The sequence below is a fragment of the Aethina tumida genome, chromosome 5 (assembly GCF_024364675.1).
Source record: "Aethina tumida isolate Nest 87 chromosome 5, icAetTumi1.1, whole genome shotgun sequence".
Classification (NCBI taxonomy): domain Eukaryota; kingdom Metazoa; phylum Arthropoda; class Insecta; order Coleoptera; family Nitidulidae; genus Aethina; species Aethina tumida.
In genome coordinates, this window is record NC_065439.1 from 2,633,073 (window position 1) to 2,649,345 (window position 16,273).

Sequence of the window (16,273 nt, forward strand, 5' to 3'; positions counted from 1 at the left end):
GCAAAATTATTCTTCTCGGCAATATTTATTTAAAACATCATATAATATCTAGAAGTATAAATTTCAGTAACTTTACAACTTATTAATAATTTCAGATCAATAAATTATTAACGTTAGTTTATCCTGCAAAATTGTCCTTCTTGTCAATATTTATTTAAAATATTATGTAATATCTAGAAGTGTGTGACTTTTGAAGTCATTAATAATTTTAGAATGATAAATTATTGGCCTAAAAGTTGAAGTGAAATTTATCCTGCAAAATTATCCTTTTTGGAAATATTTATTTAAAAATTTATATAATATCTAGAAGAATAATCTTCTATGACTTTCGAAGAAAGTAATAATTTTAATCAATAAATTATTGACGTAAATTTTAAGAAAACTTTATCCTGCAAAATTATCCTTCTTGCCAATATTTATTTAAAACATTATGTAATATCTAGAAGAGTAAATTTCTGTGATTTTTGAACTAATTAATAATTTTAGAATGATAAAAGTGAAATTTATCCTGCAAAATTATCCTTCTTGAAAATATTTATTTAAAACATTATATAATATCTAGAAGAACAATTTTATGTGACTTTCCATCACAATAATTTCAGATCAATAAATTATTCACGTAAAAATTAAAATAAACTTTATCCTGCAAAATTATCCTTCTTGCCAATATTTTAAAACATTATGTAATATCTAGAAGAGTAATTTTCTGTGGTTTTTAAACTCATTAATAATATTATAATGATAAATTAATGACGTATAAGTTGAAGTAAAATTTATCCTGCAAAATAATCCTTCTTGAAAATGTTTATTTAATAAATTATATAATATCTAGAAGAGTAACTTTTGTGACTTTGGTGCTCATTAATAATTTTACGTCAATAAATATTATTAATTTATGAATTAAAGTAAAACTTCCTTCCTGCAAAATTATCCTGTCAGGCAATATTTGCTTGAAATATGATGTGATTTGTAAATGAATTAATTTTGTTAAATTGATATCCAAAAAAAAAAAAATATTGATGTAAAATATAAACTAAAATTTATCCTGCGACTTTCGAATTCATTAATAATTACAGATCAGTAAATAATTTACTTAAGTTTACCCTTTAGAATAATATTTTTTGTGATTATAGACGTGAGTAATTTTTAAATCAATAAATAACTAACATAAACATGAAAATGTCAGCAGGAATGTTTCGTGACACTTGAAATATTTAACTTTTAGAAGAATTTACGACACTCAAACTCATTAACAATGCAGCTTCTTGTATCACAAAGCTTTTGTAACGCAGTCCTTCAGTAACAAGACTGAAAATAATTTTTAATCTTGTATTAATTAAAGTTATCTATATGCAAGTAATAGACGTGTAACTTGAAGAAAAAGTCCTTTCAACAAGTTTTAATTAAAATATCATTTGGCTCCTTGAAGCATAAACCTTTTGTGATCCTCATTGAAATCGAGCTAATTAGACGGATGAATGCAACATTTTCATAATTACGCAATTTTTCCTGCACGTTCATTTCCTGCTAGAATGCAAGTTTCAAAAGCGACGTAACTAATTATACCGTAATGCAAATAGCGAGTCAATAGATGATATTAATGGAAAATATTAAAGGAGGCTTTCAAATGTGAAATATGTTTCGTTATCACCGTACAAAGGATAACAACCACCCAATTGTTGGGTAAAACTGTTTTTGATGCAATACCTTTTGTGTGGGCTTTAAAACTCCATACCTGTAAACAAAACAAAAGATGGATTAGAATAGTTGGACGATAAAAAATGGGGATCACACAGATACGATATTAATAAAACCTCGACGGAAACAATATGTAATTTATAGTCGTATAAATTTTTGCCTTTTTATTTCAATATCGCCGCCACGGAGGTTTTTTCATTGTTTCCGGAATCTGCTTTGTGATGAAACTCCTCTATATGGGGCCACTCAGGATGATAGATGATGTTTCAATATTAAAACTTGTGTTGCAAACCTGTTTTTAATTGTACATTTCAAATGTTCAAGCTTAAAGTGGATCGATAATTTTAACCCCTCAACACGACGTTGTACGAGAGTAAAATTTCAGGAAGTTTATTCTGTAAATTGATCTCGGTATCGTCTCAATCATCGGCTGAGCCTTTGGAACACTTGAAATGTAATACTCTTGACGTACTACATTAATAATAACTTCCAATATGCTTTAAGATGGAAGCTGAGAAAAAAACACGTGGAGGGAAACTCGATGTTTCAATAAATAAACTCTTATGATTGAACAAGAAAAATTTATTTGGGAACGATAAAGTTACAATTTTATTTGTGATGTGATATAGATTAGTTTTAATAATTTATTTTTCAAATTTAACTTATAATATAATTTTAACTCGTTAATAACGGTGATTATATTTTAAAATGATAATTTAAGAACGCATTAATTAAAATTAAAAAAGAAATCTGTAACTATTTCCCCCTACATTCAAATTCCAGTACGGGAAACTTCTCAACTGTAGCTTAGTATTGATCCACAATGTTGTGCAGCTACCGACTCCGAGGGGGCGCCACACCGAATGTACACAATTAATACAGATTTCTGTTTAGGAAACTTCGTTGGTTGAATAGGTGGCGCCTTCTACAAGAAATTACAATTTAATTGACTTAAAATTATTATTAATAAAAAAAAATTGTATTGACATGTTTATGCTTAAAGTATACATTATAATTTTTGTTTTGATTAAATTAAACCTTTAAATATTATAAATATATTATAATTTTTATTATTTTATGTTTGGGGTTAATTTAAAAATAACTTAAGAATTGAATTATTTAATTTACTATTAATAAAATAAAATAAACCCATATTATTTCATTCCATTCAAAAACAGTTTAAAGGTATAATCACCAATTTACGTCGTACAATGCACTTATACATAATTGATTTCTAATTATAAATAAAATCGATAACCGATAATTTAATTCTGAACCCTTAATGTGTGCCCGATTGAGTTGCCTTTGACACGGATTTACCTTTTTGGATTTAATGAGTTTCGCTACTTGCGGCGATGGTAATTACCAGGCGATTCCTTTCGGAAAGGATTCTGTTTGGATTCGATTTTGTTTCTGCCGGGAGGTAAATAATCCTGATTTTGTAAGTGTTACATAATAATTATTAATGGAAATGCCTTTTTTTAGTAAATACTGGTTTAAATTATTTAAATTTGAATAAAACTTGTGTTTGTAAATGTGTATTATTTACTGAAGCTTAGCCATATTTAAACATTTATTAATTGCAATTAATATTAATGTGTATTTGAACAATTGTGTGTTAAAATTATAATGATTTGAAACTAGTAATATTTTATGTTGTACCCATTATTATAACGTTAATTGTTTTATGCTTTAATGAATGCTTTTTGAGAATATTTATCTAAAATATCCTAAAGTTTCTAGAGGAATATTTTTTTTTGACATTTGAACTGATCAATTATAATTAAATTCATCCTGAAAAATAATTCGTTTTGTCAATATTTACTTAAAATATTCTAAAGTTTTTGAGGAATGTTTTTTGGACATTTCAGGTCAATAAATAATTGATGTAAAAGTTATAATTAAATTTATCCTGCAAAATTATCCTTTTTGACAATATTTATTAAAAAATATGTTAAATTTTATGGTGAAATCTTTTCTTACTGTTGAACTGATTAATAATTTCAGGTCAATAAGTAATTGGTCTAAAAATTATAGTTAAATTTATCCTGCAAAATTATCCTTTTTGTCAATATTTACTCAAAATATTTTAAAGTTTCTGGAGGAATGTTTTTTGGACATTTCAGGTCAATAAATAAATAATTGACGTAAAAATTATAATTAAATTTATCCTGCAAAATTATCCTTTTTGTCAATATTTATTAAAAGAATATGCTAAATTTTATAGTGAAATTTTTTTACTGTTGAACTGATTAATAATTTCAAGTCAATAAGTAATTGATGTAAAAATTATAGTTAAATTTATCCTGCAAAATTACCCTATTTGTCAATATTTACTCAAAATATTTTAAAGTTTCTGGAGGAATGTTTTTTGGACATTTCAGGTCAATAAATAATAGAAGTAAAAATTATAATTAAATTTATCCTGCAAAATTATCCTTTTTGGCAATATTTATTAAAAAATATGCTAAATTTTATACTGAAATCTTTTCTTACTGTTGAACTGATTAATAATTTCAGGTCAATAAATAATTGACGTAAAAATTATAATTAAATTTATTCTGCAAAATTATCCTTTTGGGCAATATTTATTAAAAAATATGCAAAATTTTGTAGTGAAATATTTTTTTTCTGTTGAATTGATTAATAATTTCAGGTCAATAAATGATTGGCGTAAAAATTAGAGTTAAATTTATCCTGCAAAGTTATCCTTTTTGTTATTATTTACTTAAAATATCCTAAAGTTTCTAGAGGAATGTTTATTGGACATTTCAGGTCAATAAATAATAGAAGTAAAAATCATAATTAAATTTATCCTGCAAAATTATCCTTTTTGTCAATATTTATTAAAAAATATGCTAAATTTTATACTGAAATCTTTTCTTACTGTTGAACTGATTAATAATTTCAGGTCAATAAGTAATTGATGTAAAAATTATAGTTAAATTTATCCTGCAAAATTATCCTTTTTGTTATTATTTACTTAAAATATCCTAAAGTTTCTAGAGGAATGTTTATTGGACATTTCAGGTCAATAAATAATTGACGTAAAAATTATAATTAAATTTATCCTGCAAAATTATCCTTTTGGGCAATATTTATTAAAAAATATGCAACATTTTATAGTGAAATATTTTTTTCTGTTGAATTGATTAATAATTTCAGGTCAATAAATGATTGACGTAAAAATTAAAGTTAAATTTATCCTGCAAAATTATTCTTTTTGTCAATATTTACTTAAAATATTCCTATTTTGACAATATTTATTTAATATTTCCTTAAAGAATATATATTTTTTGACATTATAACTCATTAAAAATGTCAGATCAATAAATAACAAACGTAAAAGTAAAGTAAATTTAATCCTGCAAAATTACCCCATTATAGAATTATTTATTTATGTTTCTAGAATATTTTTGTGTAACTCATTAAAATTTATGTTCAACCAATTAATAACAATTATTGTTTATTAATAGATGCAGCATAATTTGTTTAAATATTAATAAGTTATCAATAATTATGGACAATAATTCCGGACGTTCCGTGTCAATTAGGTGATATAAATAATTAATTATAGGCTAAAATGTGCGTGCGGTATTTAAATTTTAATTAAATATTTTGTAAATTATGGCAGACAATGAGAGTCTGATTAAAATTCAAACTCGAAATAATTAATATGTAACTTACCAATGAAAATTGATTAATGCGATTTACGAATGGTAAATTAATTATTTTAATTTATCACCGACGGCATTAATTACTAAAATTTTATGCACTCAATTTAGCCCTGCTTGTTAATTAATTAACGCCGAAGTTGTGTCAATTATCTTGCGATTAAAATTTTTAACGTCCGGTTTACGATTGGCACCACTTTCGCCGGAGTCTCGTCGAGTTAAGGATAAATAATTTCGGCGTTGTTGCCTGATTTTCTGACCCCTTTTTTGTCAAGCAGGATCGGCGGCGCCTCAACAAAAATAATGCCATAAATAAGCGGGGACGAGCGTTCCTGCGAACACCCATACCATCGATGTCGTTACGTTTGATATTCCACACCAGATGCACGTGATATATTAAAATAAAAGTGTGCCTATATCACGAAGCTATGCAAAAAAAAGGAATTTTATGCAAAATTTAATATTTCCCATGATATAACCTGTATATTAAAATAAAAAATGGTGTATTTAAAGGTGTATCATTACTTTTTTTAATATTAAAAATTAAACAATAAATATGTTGTATTAAAATTATAAATAAATAAGATATACAGCACTATACGTCAGCTGTATAGCTACAGATATAATGCTAAGGCACACTGCGCATGCGCCACTCATAAGCATGTCGGTGACGCGACCCCATAAGATTTTCCCCTTCCACTTCAAAAATGTTTAGAAATTTACAAAAATATTTTCTATATATAAAAATTATTTTATTAAATAAATTATTGTATAAAATTTGAGAATAAATTATAAATATTTATAATAATAAAAAACAATTTCAAATAAATATAAGCCTATAAATATTGACAATTGAATTTTAGTAAAACTTCATACACACGTGTGAGCAACAAACGTTAAATTTCGTTCAATAAATTACGATTCATACTTTACACAAAGTTTTATCGTATTCACTATTTTATCAGAAATTGTTGAATTATGAGATCGTACATTCAAACATGCACGAGGCGATAATCAATAAATAATTCCCCTTCAGTATATCAAAGCAGTGTCACATTATATTGCTTTCATAAATCGCCGAAAAACTAAAAAATCTGTTTTTAAATTATTAACAACAAGATATAAAATTGCCTCAGTAACCCCATAAAATATTATTTAGTCTAGTACATAAATTCAACTCGCAGCAATTCACATTTGGAACGTTGGTGCAGCAAAACGATGAACAAAATGATTTACAGCATCTTCAGACTAAAATATTAAACGTGCCCATTTTACCTCATTAATTTGCATCGAGGAATTTATGGTTCGATTATTGTTACCACGTTGTTAGATAAAGGCAATTAATTTCGAGACTATGCGTTACAAATACGTTAATTACAAAATATGTGGGGCAAGAACGTTTATTTATTTTGCTCGTGGTTAAATTTGTTCATTAACAATTCTGAACATGTATCGGAAACTGCTAAATTATTATATCAGTAACCAGAACAAAAGCTTTTAATTTTATACATGGAAAATCTGTTTATTAAACTTGATACTTGATTTAATTCTAAGTTTACAACTTACGTCAAGTTTTCTTGTGATAATCTGTTAAAATTATTATATAATTTAGGGTAACTAATTTTAATACAAATTTTTTTGAAGAATAATGGTTATTCTATTAAAGAGTCTGTATATAATATTATATAACCTTAATTTCATGATACAATTATGGATTTAATTTAGGGTAATTCAATATTGGGGTAAGATTTTTTGTCTATTCACATATTTTATTACAGTATAATGTTTACTCCAATAATCAATATGTCTATCATTTTATATTGCCTTAATTTTTATCCGGTTAATTAATTAATTAATAACCTGTCGAATTGCCATTTAAGGTAATCAGTAAGTGATTAAAAATTTTATTTCTTTATATAACTTAATTTCAGAATCTTTTTAAATTCTTTAATTAAATATTAATTATATTCAGTTACTTTAGTCAGTTACCTTAAATTGCATATCAACAAACTTTAATTAAACATATGGAAATTAAGGTAAAATGAAAGATAAACAAGTGTTTTATTTATTTTCACAAACATCTTTGAAATAAAGGTGTTTGTGAAAATAAATTTTGTAAGCTGGAAAAGAATTCGTTTTAAAATTATTCAATTACCCTAAATTATTTGAATAATTGGATCTAGAAAAAATTAATTTAACTTAATTAAAATTGAAATAATCTGTTTAATAATTTAATAAATTATAAATATTACTTTTTAGTAACTAAAAGTTGAGTACAAAATAAAATATTTAATCACCTTACTGGATTACCCTAAATTAATTTGCTCAATTACGTATGTACAAACTTAAATTAACTGAATGGAAATTAAGGCAAAATAAAAAATAAACAGATTTTTATTGGAATAAAGATGTTTCTGTAAATAAATTTTTAAATTTGGAAAATAATTCGTATTCAAATTATTCAGTTACCCTAAATTATATGAGATGATATGCATCTAGAAAAACATATTCTAATTATATTAACCTATTTAATATACTAATTACTATTAATATTGTGTTGTTCACTTGTTAAATTATGATATTTGAAAATTTTAATTATGTTACTAGATTACCCTAAATTAAATTGAATAAATGTATCAGGACAAATGAAAATTAACTGCATTAAAATTAGTAAAACAAAATGTTTAATAAATAAGTTTTGTAAATTTGAAATAGAATTCGCAATCACATTATTGAATTACTCCAAATTAATTTCAATAATTGCATTTCAATTGCAACTTACATAAACTGTATGAGGCAATCTGTATAGTAAACTAAACGTTAGACTAAAAATTACTCTGAAATTAAATTTTGTTGGTTCAAAACAAAGTTTTTAATCACATTACTGGATTAACCGAAATTAACTTAATTAATTACATTTTGATAAACTTGGATTAACTGTATTGAAATTATGACAACCTTTAATTAAATATCTGGTAATTATATTATGTAAGTTCTAATAAGGTTTGTAATCACGTTATTGGGGTACCCACAATTGATTTAAATAATTGCATCTTCCCAACTTAATTATGTGTATTTAAAATGAAACAACCAATATATTAAGGATGTTATATTAAAAATTTAAAATCGATTTAACTGTCTAGACATAAAGTTTACCTACGTAGAACATAAAGCATTAATTATACTTAAAACTAAAACAAACTGTATGTAAATTTAGACACCCTAAAATAATATATTAACTATTAACTGAATGAATCGTTGAAATAAAGTTTGTAGTTTATAAAGTTAGTTCTGACTTAAAGTAAACAAACTTAAAAGTTGTTTAAAAACCAGAACAGCTCACAATGTATAATTGTCTAAAATTTATTCATTAACTGGAATATTACTACAATAAAATTTCAAGTCAGGATGTCTTTCAAGTGACTTCCAGATTCAATTAAACACGTTATATTTTCCATGAAAAATATGCCAGGGACTAAATTAAATAGTCAATTATAACTTGAAGAAAATTTCATAAGGAAACTTGACGTCTGCTATAAATTTAGACGAGCTAAGGCCCTACTACAACGTCTGCTTAGCGGCTTCATTTTATAAGAACAAATCAAATGAAGCATTTTTAGGTTTAATCAATTTTAATGGATTTTACATGTATAGTTTTATGCTTATTAATCCTAATAATTTTAATATAGTTAAATTAAGTTTTTCTAGATGAAATTATTTAACTAGTTTAGGGTAACTGAATAATTTGAATATAAAATCTTTTCCTTGAACAAATTATTTACACAAACCTCTTTAATCCAATAAAGAATTTGTCTATTTTTTATTTTCTCTTAAGTTCTATTCAGTTATTTTAAGTTTGTACATATGTGATTGAACAAATTAATTTGGGGTAATTTAGTAATGTTATTAAATATTTAATTTTGTACTCACATCTTTAAATTTCATAATTTTTGGACTATGATTATGAATTATAATTACACATTATCTGAATTTTAATACAGTTAAATTAAGTTTTTCTAGATGCAATTACTCATATAATTTAGGGTAACTGAATAATTTGAATACGAATTATTTACCAAATTTAAAAATTTATTTACAGAAACATCTTTATTCCAATAAAAATCTGTTTATTTTTTAGTTTGCCTTAATTTCCATTCAGTTAATTTAAGTTTGTACATATGTAATGGTGCAAAATAATTTAGGGTAATCCAGTAAGATGATTTATTATTTTATTTTGTACTCACAACTTTTAGTTACTAAAAAAGTAATGTTTATAATTTATTAATTTATTAAACAGATTATTTCAATTTTAATTTAGTTAAATTAATTTTTTCTAGATCCAATTATTCAAATAATTTAGGGTAATTGAATAATTTTAAAACGAATTCTTTTCCAGCTTACAAAATTTATTTTCACAAACACCTTTATTTCAAAGATGTTTGTGAAAATAAATAAAAAAACTTGTTTATCTTTTATTTTACCTTAATTTCCATATGTTTAATTAAAATTTGTTGAGATGCAATTTAAGGTAACTGACTAATGTAACTGAATATAATTAATATTTAATTAAAGAATTTAAAAAGATTCTGAAATTAAGTTACATAAAGAATAAAATTTTTAATCACTTACTGATTGCCTTAAATGGCAATTCGACAGATTATTAATTAATTAACTGGATAAAAATTAAGACAATATAAAATCATAGACATATTGATTATTGGAGTAAACCCTATACTGTGATTAAATTATGTGAATAGACAAAAAATCTTACCCTAATATTGAATTACCCTAAATTAAATCCAAAATTGTATCATGAAATTAAGAATTATAATTAATTAATTATACTCATTATCTGAATTTACAGTAAAATTAAGTTTTTCTAGATAAAATTATTCAAATAATTTAGGGTAACTGAATAATTTGAATACAAATTTTCAGTATTTTTTGTTAAAATTATTGACAGAAAAATATTTATTCCAATATAAATAAATCAGGGCGTTTTTAATTGTGATCTTACAAATTTATGTTGCCCTAAATTTAATTTATTATTCAAATTGCTTCAATTTAAAAACATATTAAAATTATTTTTGGGTAATGAACAAGTTAAAATACAACAATTTAAATACTATTATTTTATAATTAACATTGTGCAATTATGTAAATAAATTTTAATATTTTTTGTTGTGAGCTTACTAATTTTAATCACACTTTATTTGTTACAATATAAAATCGATTTATTATTCAAATTGACCTAAATTAAAAACCAATTGATTAAATTTTGACGAGGCTTATTTTGGGGTAATCGAATAAAGTGAATAAAATTTTTGTCGCAGAATATTTTCCCTGAAAATAGTTCTGACAAATACAGATAATCAACATATCAGTTAATAATTCATAATCAACGATACACGGTTCCATCCCCATTCACGTTGTCACCCCTAAAGCAGGTTAACGAAAATTAACTGGACAACCAGCGTGTCCGTTTTGTAAACGGACGTCCGTAAATCAAACGGCACGACCTTCGGTTTCAATCACATTCGAAACAAATACGTATGTGTAGCCGGTTCTGTGTGTTAATAATTCAATTATTCCAAAACCGACGGATTTTTTTTTTTTTAATGCCGCAAAATAATTAACTCCCAACGCCGGATTTAAATTAACAGATCGAATTTAATTTTTGCACAAAAGGGCACGTTGAATGGCTGCATTGAATGCGATTTATAATAAAAGCAAAATAATTACTTTTTCTGTTGGTTGATTACCATTAATGAATTTGTGTTACAGTTGAAATTATTAAATATACATTATTTTACTGCATTTTGTGAAGCTGTTATGGATAATGGGAAAAAATATGTGACACAAAAAGTTGATAAAATTTCTGCCTCAAATATTTTTACATTTGATATTTGTACATAAGCCGACATAATCCGAAGTTAAATTCGTATTTTGTGAAATCTGCCATTTATAAACATGTAATAATAGATTTGATACGATAAACATCCATCCATCCGTTTATTAAAATTTATATTTCAATTGTGATAACGTATGAATTTTGAGTGTAAAAACCTAATTCAATTTAACACAGCTTTAAATTTATCTAATGTGAAAAAATACTAAATACTGATATGTGAAGGTGTATTTATTTAATATGAAATTAATTAAATAATCATAGAAATTATACTGATTAATTAGTGGAACTTCCTGATTGAAAATAAACTGCTTACAATGTGAAATTGTAGTTATTAATCAGTATAACTTGCTAATTAATTAGTCGAGTTTATTAATTAATGAAATTTATTACTTTATAAATAAAATTGTACTGATTATAATGTAGATAGAGTTTACTAAATCAATTTCTAAGTAGAAAATAAAGTTCATAAAAGTTGTTTCAAAATAAGTCTAATTTAAATTTAATATTTTGTTTGATGGGGAATATGATTCGAATGTTAAATCATGATATTTGTGGCACAGTTATTATTTAAACTGTCCAGATAAACCAATATTTGATTAAATTCATATTTTGCCAAACATGCCATTTATAAACAGATACAAAATAGATTTGAAACGATTTATTTTAACAGCGTTAATCTTTAAACTTTGGCCGAAAATAAATCGTGTTAAATCATTTAATGTTCCGTTTAAATTTGAAATGAATTGAACTCCGACTGTAGAAAATATTAACTTACACCCTTTATTTTATATACATATATACTCATTTATATATTTTCATATAAAATTTTCGATCAGCATTTATGAAAATTCTCATAATTTTTATAATTTCACAAAATTATTCCACAAAATTATCATCTGAAAAAATATTGCAAATTGAAAAATTCCAAATTTTACTAAATATAAATCAAATTATAATTCTACAAAGTTAAAAAAATGGTAGTTAATTAAAAATATCATAAATTATAATTTAAAATATTGTAAATAGTTTAAATTAATTTAAAACTATTAAAAAAAATAAAAAATTATATAAATGAATAAATAAAATTTATAATTTGATACAAAATTTCAAAAAATAATGCAAATTGGAAAATTCCAAATATTACTAAATATAAATCAAATTATAATTCCACAAAGTTAAAAAAATGGAAGTTAATTAAAAATATCATAAATTATAATTTAAAATGTTGTAAATAGTTTAAATTAATTTCAAACTATTAAAAAAAAAATAATAAAAAATTATATAAATGAATAAATAAAATTTATAATTTGATACAAAATTTCAAAATTCAAAAATGTAAATATTTTTTAAATATAATTTTAGAAATTAAAATGTATAATGTTTAGTCGTATTTTTAAATTGTCTTTGTTTACTGCTTACTAACCTAACCTAACCTAACCTAACCTAACCTAACCTAACCTAACCTAACCTAACCTAACCTAACCTAATATGACATAACCTAACCTAACCTTTAAATTTTAAAATATGAGCTAAATTATTATAATGGCAAAACTAAAATTAAAACTAAAATATTCATTCCAATATTTTTTAAAAAATAATAATTGGAATTCAATTATATTTTCAATTTAAATTTAACTTTTGTGTTGAGGTCGTTGAGAGTTCAGCACTGATTTACTGTCTGTTTCGGACACGGCGGTTTAACAATTTCGTTCGTCCTTAATTTCCGTCATAATTGTGTGTTATCAACTTCTTAATCCACCCCCTAAAACTTTCGCCCCGTTATGTAAATTATACAACTTTAATACAACGAGTGTCGTTTTCGGTACAAGTATAATTCCGGGATTAATATTCGGCATAATTCAAATTAGTGATACACAGAGTATGCATGAAATTTGGGCCGTGTTTAATGAACGTCACCGAACGGACGTGCTTAGTGTTTTTCGAATTAATTATGCAGACCCTCCATTTTCGAATCTTCGGTGTTTATTAAACCGTCCGCGAATAAAATTGTTTAATAAATAACCAAAAAATGTCACTGGGGGCTTTAAACTTTCCTGATTATCACCGTTCAAGTTAAATAGTTTATTATTATGGGGGGGTCGCTCAATTTACATATATTAGGCGATTTAAGTTTGCCGAGGTGTAGTTAAGGGTGCGAACCGCACGCAGACGTGTCTGAATAGTTTCGGACTTGATTAAAATTAACGCAAATAACTGTGCCAACCAACTAATTTAATTTTTTTCTTTACTATTTCAAATTATTTTTTATAATATTTAATACAAATTTATAACTTTTTTACTGTAAAAATCTGAGAAAAACTTATTATCTAAAAAATATATTTATTTTTTAAATAAGTTAGTTTGAATATTTGACTTAATAGGTGAGGTTAGGTAAGGTTAGGTGAGGTTAGGTGAGGTTAGGTGAGGTTAGGTTAGGTTAGGTTAAGTTAGGTGAGGTTAGGTGAGGTTAGGCGTGGTTAGATTAGTAACTAGTAAAAACAGACAATTTAAACATATACATAAAAATTACACATAATTAATTAATAAAATTTGTATGTAAGATAAATATTTTACTAATTTTACCTTAAAAATTTAAAAACAAAATGAATTGAAAAAATGAATAAATAAATAAATTATAGAGGTTATTTTTATTTTCAGGTATTATATTTAATTTTTAGAAATATTTTATTTTTTTTAATTTTAATTTTAATTAAAGTATTTAATATTTTGTGTATTATTTTAAAACATTCCTCGTTTTTTAGAGTTTTGAACGAGAAATTATATTTCAGTGACATTTCAAGAAAATTTGGCTGACGCAGATAACATTTTTTTTTAGATATTAGCATATTCAGAGAGAAACAATGAATCTTGTTGTTAATTTTATTTGAGCACAGCATTTTGTAACATTCCAGCGGCATCAGCAATTCCAAAATGGTCACAATAAAGCAGACGAAACACAAAATAAAGCACACAACACACAACGTACCTTTAATAAAATCCACGGCCATCTCTAACCCGTAAGTGTCCTTATCGCAGTCGTCCAGTATGTGGGCGCCGATCGTGACGTTGGGCAACAACGGGTCCTGTGCATAATTCAAACGGTCCAACGTGTACAGCATCGCCTCCAACGCCTGGATGCCGCCCTGCGGCATCACCGGGCCGCAGGTGATGCTGTCCTCGCGCTCGTGCACCATCATCAGGCCGCCGAGCACCAGGTCGCCCTCGACGACCGCCTCCTTCTTCACCGGCCACGGCATCTCGGTCAGCACCCGCGGAACGGACGCGTTCAGCGTGGCGTTGTCGACGACGAGGAAGGGACGGAGGGTGGACAGCAGACTGTCCGTTTCGAATGGCTCGGTGGTTGATGGTTTGGGGATGGTCTTTTCGACGACCAGGTGCGTTTTTAGGTCGGTTATGGGATTGGTTTTGCGGGACGTGTGGTTCAGGAATTTTACGACGCCGAACGTCGACGTTGTGGGTTGGGGGGACGTCAGGGTTGGTGGGCCTGAAAAAAACAAGTAAAAAAAGAATTAATAACTGTAAATTTGTTTAAATAACGTTAAATATTTGAAGTGTCCAAAAATGATAATAGAAAAAATTATTTATGTATACTTTTAATGAAATTTTAAAAAGAATGTAAACTAAAAATATACCTAAATTTTTGTTTCTTTATCAAATTACAAACTGATTCAAAATTAATTTGAATTATTTAGAATATTTTAGATTCTAATATTTATATTTAACTTTTTATTAAAATTTTAATGAAATTTCGAAAAAAAGTCAACTAAAAATATACCTAAAGATTTGTTTTTTTATCAAATTATAAACTTAATTGATTAAATATAATTTGAATTATTTAGAATAATTTATATTCTTTTTTGTTTAATTTTTTGTTAAAATTTTAATGAAATTTAGGAAAAAAAGTAAACTAAAAATATACCCAAATTTTTGTTTCTTTATCAAATTACACATTTAATTAATTAAAATTAATTATTTAGAATATTTCAGATTCAATTTTTTTTTTTAATTTTTTATTAAAATTTGAATTATTTATAATAATTTATATTCTATCTCTTTTGTTTAATTTTTTGTTAAAATTTTAAAGAAATTTTGGAAAAAAGTAAACTAAAAATATACCCAAATTTTCATTTCTTTATCAAATTACACATTTAATTGATTAAAATTAATTATTTAGAATATTTCAGATTCAATTTTTTTTTTAATTTTTTATTAAAATTTGAATTATTTATAATAATTTATATTCTATCTCTTTTGTTTAATTTTTTGTTAAAATTTTAAAGAAATTTTGGAAAAAAGTAAACTAAAAATATACCCAAATTTTCATTTCTTTATCAAATTACACATTTAATTGATTAAAATTAATTATTTAGAATATTTCAGATTCTAATTTTTTTTTTAAATATTTTATTAAAATTTTAATGAAATTTAAAAAAAAAGTAAACTAAAAATATACGTGATTTTTGTTCTTTTTTATCAAATTACTAATTAAGTTGAAATATTTAGAATATTTTAGATTCTAATTTATATGCTTTTTTATTAAAATTTTAGTGAAATAAAGTAAAGTAAACAAAAAATACACCTAAATTTTTATTTATTACTTTATTAAAATATAAATTTAATTGATTAAAATTAATTTTTTTAAAAAATTTTAATGAAATTTCAAAAAAGGTAAACTAAAATTATACCTAAATTTTTATTTCTTTATCAAATTATTAAATTAATTTATTTAGAAAATAAAAAAATCAATTTTTAATTCATAAAAAATTTTTAAATTTTCATTTTGGAACATTTTTTCAAACGATTGATTTTATCGAATTTAATAATATAAATAAATAAAATATATCTTTTTTATATTTGATAAATTTTATTTTAATTTAATATTAAAAAATAAATTTTCAACTTTTTTATTAAATTGTAAATTTAGTTTATTTTTTATTAATTTGAATTAAATTTAATTTTTTTTTAAAAT

General features: G+C 24.4%; 1 protein-coding gene across 1 annotated transcript in view; it reads right to left on the reverse strand.

The window, feature by feature from the left end:
• LOC109601030 (metabotropic glutamate receptor 2) overlaps positions 1–14,636 on the reverse strand; it is a 235,979-nt gene extending 221,343 nt beyond the window's left edge. Inside the window, exon 1 of the mRNA XM_049967446.1 lies at positions 14,270–14,636. Within this exon, the coding sequence (XP_049823403.1) occupies positions 14,270–14,540 (271 nt within the window). The 5' untranslated portion in view covers positions 14,541–14,636. The remainder of the gene's footprint in view (positions 1–14,269) is intronic.
• Between the last annotated feature and the right edge of the window lie 1,637 nt (positions 14,637–16,273).